The 1,991-nt window shown below is 61.1% G+C and overlaps 1 protein-coding gene across 2 annotated transcripts in view; it reads right to left on the bottom strand.

Moving 5' to 3' along the window:
* RTEL1 (regulator of telomere elongation helicase 1) overlaps positions 1-1,748 on the bottom strand; it is a 35,039-nt gene extending 33,291 nt beyond the window's left edge. The window contains exons 1-2 of one of the 2 annotated variants that reach the window (XR_002825900.1): positions 1,589-1,706; positions 586-843 (exon numbers count right to left, since the gene is read on the bottom strand). Coding sequence is in view for 1 of the 2 variants with exons in the window: in XM_023742565.1 (XP_023598333.1) it covers positions 586-687 (102 nt within the window). In the remaining variant the exon portion in view is untranslated. Of the gene's footprint in view, positions 1-585; positions 844-1,588 lie in introns of both variants that reach the window. The other variant, XM_023742565.1, reaches the window with a different exon arrangement.
* Positions 1,749-1,991: the final 243 nt, after the last annotated feature.

A 1,991-nucleotide genomic window follows, 5' to 3' on the forward strand; every position in this document is an offset into this window, starting at 1 on the left:
CGCTACAGGCATGGGCTGTAGCCACCTCCATGCAGGCGGCTGAGCGCACACAGGCCACAGGAGCCCGCTGGTCACAGCTGCAGAGCCCAGGGCTGGGGAGCCAAGCAGGTACAGGAGGTCACACTAAGGAACCACAGAAAGCACACCTGCGCCCCCCCCCCCCGGGCCCCTCCCTGCACACCTGGAGAGATTTAAGGCCTTCCACACGAGGGCAGGGCACCAGCTGTCCTCTTTGCATGGAAACTGCCTCCAGCTGTCTCCACAGCAGCTACTCCGCATCATTTGGCCTCAGCTCAAATGTGCCCCTCTCAGGGAAGCCCAAGCGCCTCAATCCACCCCCTTCTTTGCCCTTCAGAGCATTCGTTACCATCTCAAATTCCTTTTCTGTTTACTTGTTCACTGTCTCTCCTACCTAACGAGGACATAAGCCCTATTTACAACCAAATTCTGGTGTCTAGATCACTCCCCTTGCACAGGAGGGCTGGTCTGAGTACACGGGAGGTGGGAGCACATAGGCCCCTGTGAAGGCTGGCTGGGTGCAGACCCATTCCCCACACACAAGCCCCTCAGGGCCTGCAGCTTTACCTTCTGCAGACACTCCAAGACCTTGGCCATGTACTCCTGCTGGCATCTGTATGGCTCGAACGGGAAATCCACTGTCACACCGTTCAGGATGACCTTGGGCATGCTGGCTGTTCCTCAGGAGGGCACAGAGACGGGCCGACAGGCACGCTGTTCACGTCTGAGAGACAAAACCTCCTACGAACATCTCAGATCTCAGTCACTGCGGGCAAGCGATGTCGGGGTGGAAAGGGGACAGAATGTTGTTCTCCACGGCAACCCCTATGGCACAGACATGGACGTTTGTAAACAGCCTTCCTAAGTAACAGGACACTTAGCCAGCCATCTCAGGAAGTCCCCCCAGTGAAGGTCTGAAGGCAGGCCTGTTAGAAGGAGCTTGGACAGGTGAAGATACTGGGGGGGGCGGTCTGCCCTGCCTCGTTCTCTGCCCCACGCAACTCCATCCTACCCTAGGAGAGCAGCCAGGCTCCTCAAGTCACACAGTTCCACACGCTCTACCGGCAACACTTCACCCACTCCCGAGTGAGGTGGAGGCTGAGGTCCCAGCAGTGCCCGGGCGGGCAGGGTGGAGTGTCAGAACCTCCTGCCTCCAGCCCCCTACCTGCCTTGGCTGTTCGGGGGCCATCCTCCATCCCTCCCACCTGGGCAACCAGGTGTAGCGAAAGAGCATGTGTGGTTCTGAGCTGGCTTCAAATCTGTGTAACCCTGAGCAAGTGACTCAACTTCTCTGGACCTCAGTTCCGTCTGAACACTGAGAAAGCCAGACGCTAAACACTGAGAGACAGTCACTCCCTGCGGGGCCCTAGTCACAGGGAAATGCAGCGCCCAGCGCGGGGACTACGCGTCCCAGGGCTCAGCGCGGCCGAACCGCCGGCCCACGGCGGCGAGGGGCTGCCGGGAGCTGCATTTAGGAAACCGCGACCCGCCCACGAGCTGCTTGGCCGAAAGAACCAGGCCCGGGGTCCCCGCGGACAGGCTCCAGGGCTGGGGGGTCCCAGGAACGCACCAATTCCGGGCGGAGCGCCGCCACCCGCTCCTCCGCTGTCAGTCGTTTCCGACTTCGCGGGCTGAAACGCGCCGCCAAAGAGCGCTGCACTTCCGGGAACACTTCCGGTCCGCGGCGCGGCGCTCCCGGCGGGAACCGCTCCCTAGGTCGAGGGGTCCGCCTCTCTCTCGGCTGCGAGCCTCATCCGGAGCGGTACGTACCTCTTCCGCAGCACCTCCCTTGCACGTGGGTAGACGTGGGGTCCTGTCCGTCTCCGCCCTCGAAGTCGTCCCCCACCAGGGCCACCATCCCACGACCTCTTACCTAGGTCAAGCACCACGTCGCATGTAGACTGCTCAAGCCTCCTAATGGGTTCCTCCTGTCTCTCCTGTTCTCAACACCCACAGGCATCTTTGGAAGGCTT

This window comes from Trichechus manatus, unplaced genomic scaffold, assembly GCF_000243295.1.
Source record: "Trichechus manatus latirostris isolate Lorelei unplaced genomic scaffold, TriManLat1.0 scaffold00008, whole genome shotgun sequence".
Taxonomy (NCBI): Eukaryota; Metazoa; Chordata; class Mammalia; order Sirenia; family Trichechidae; genus Trichechus; species Trichechus manatus.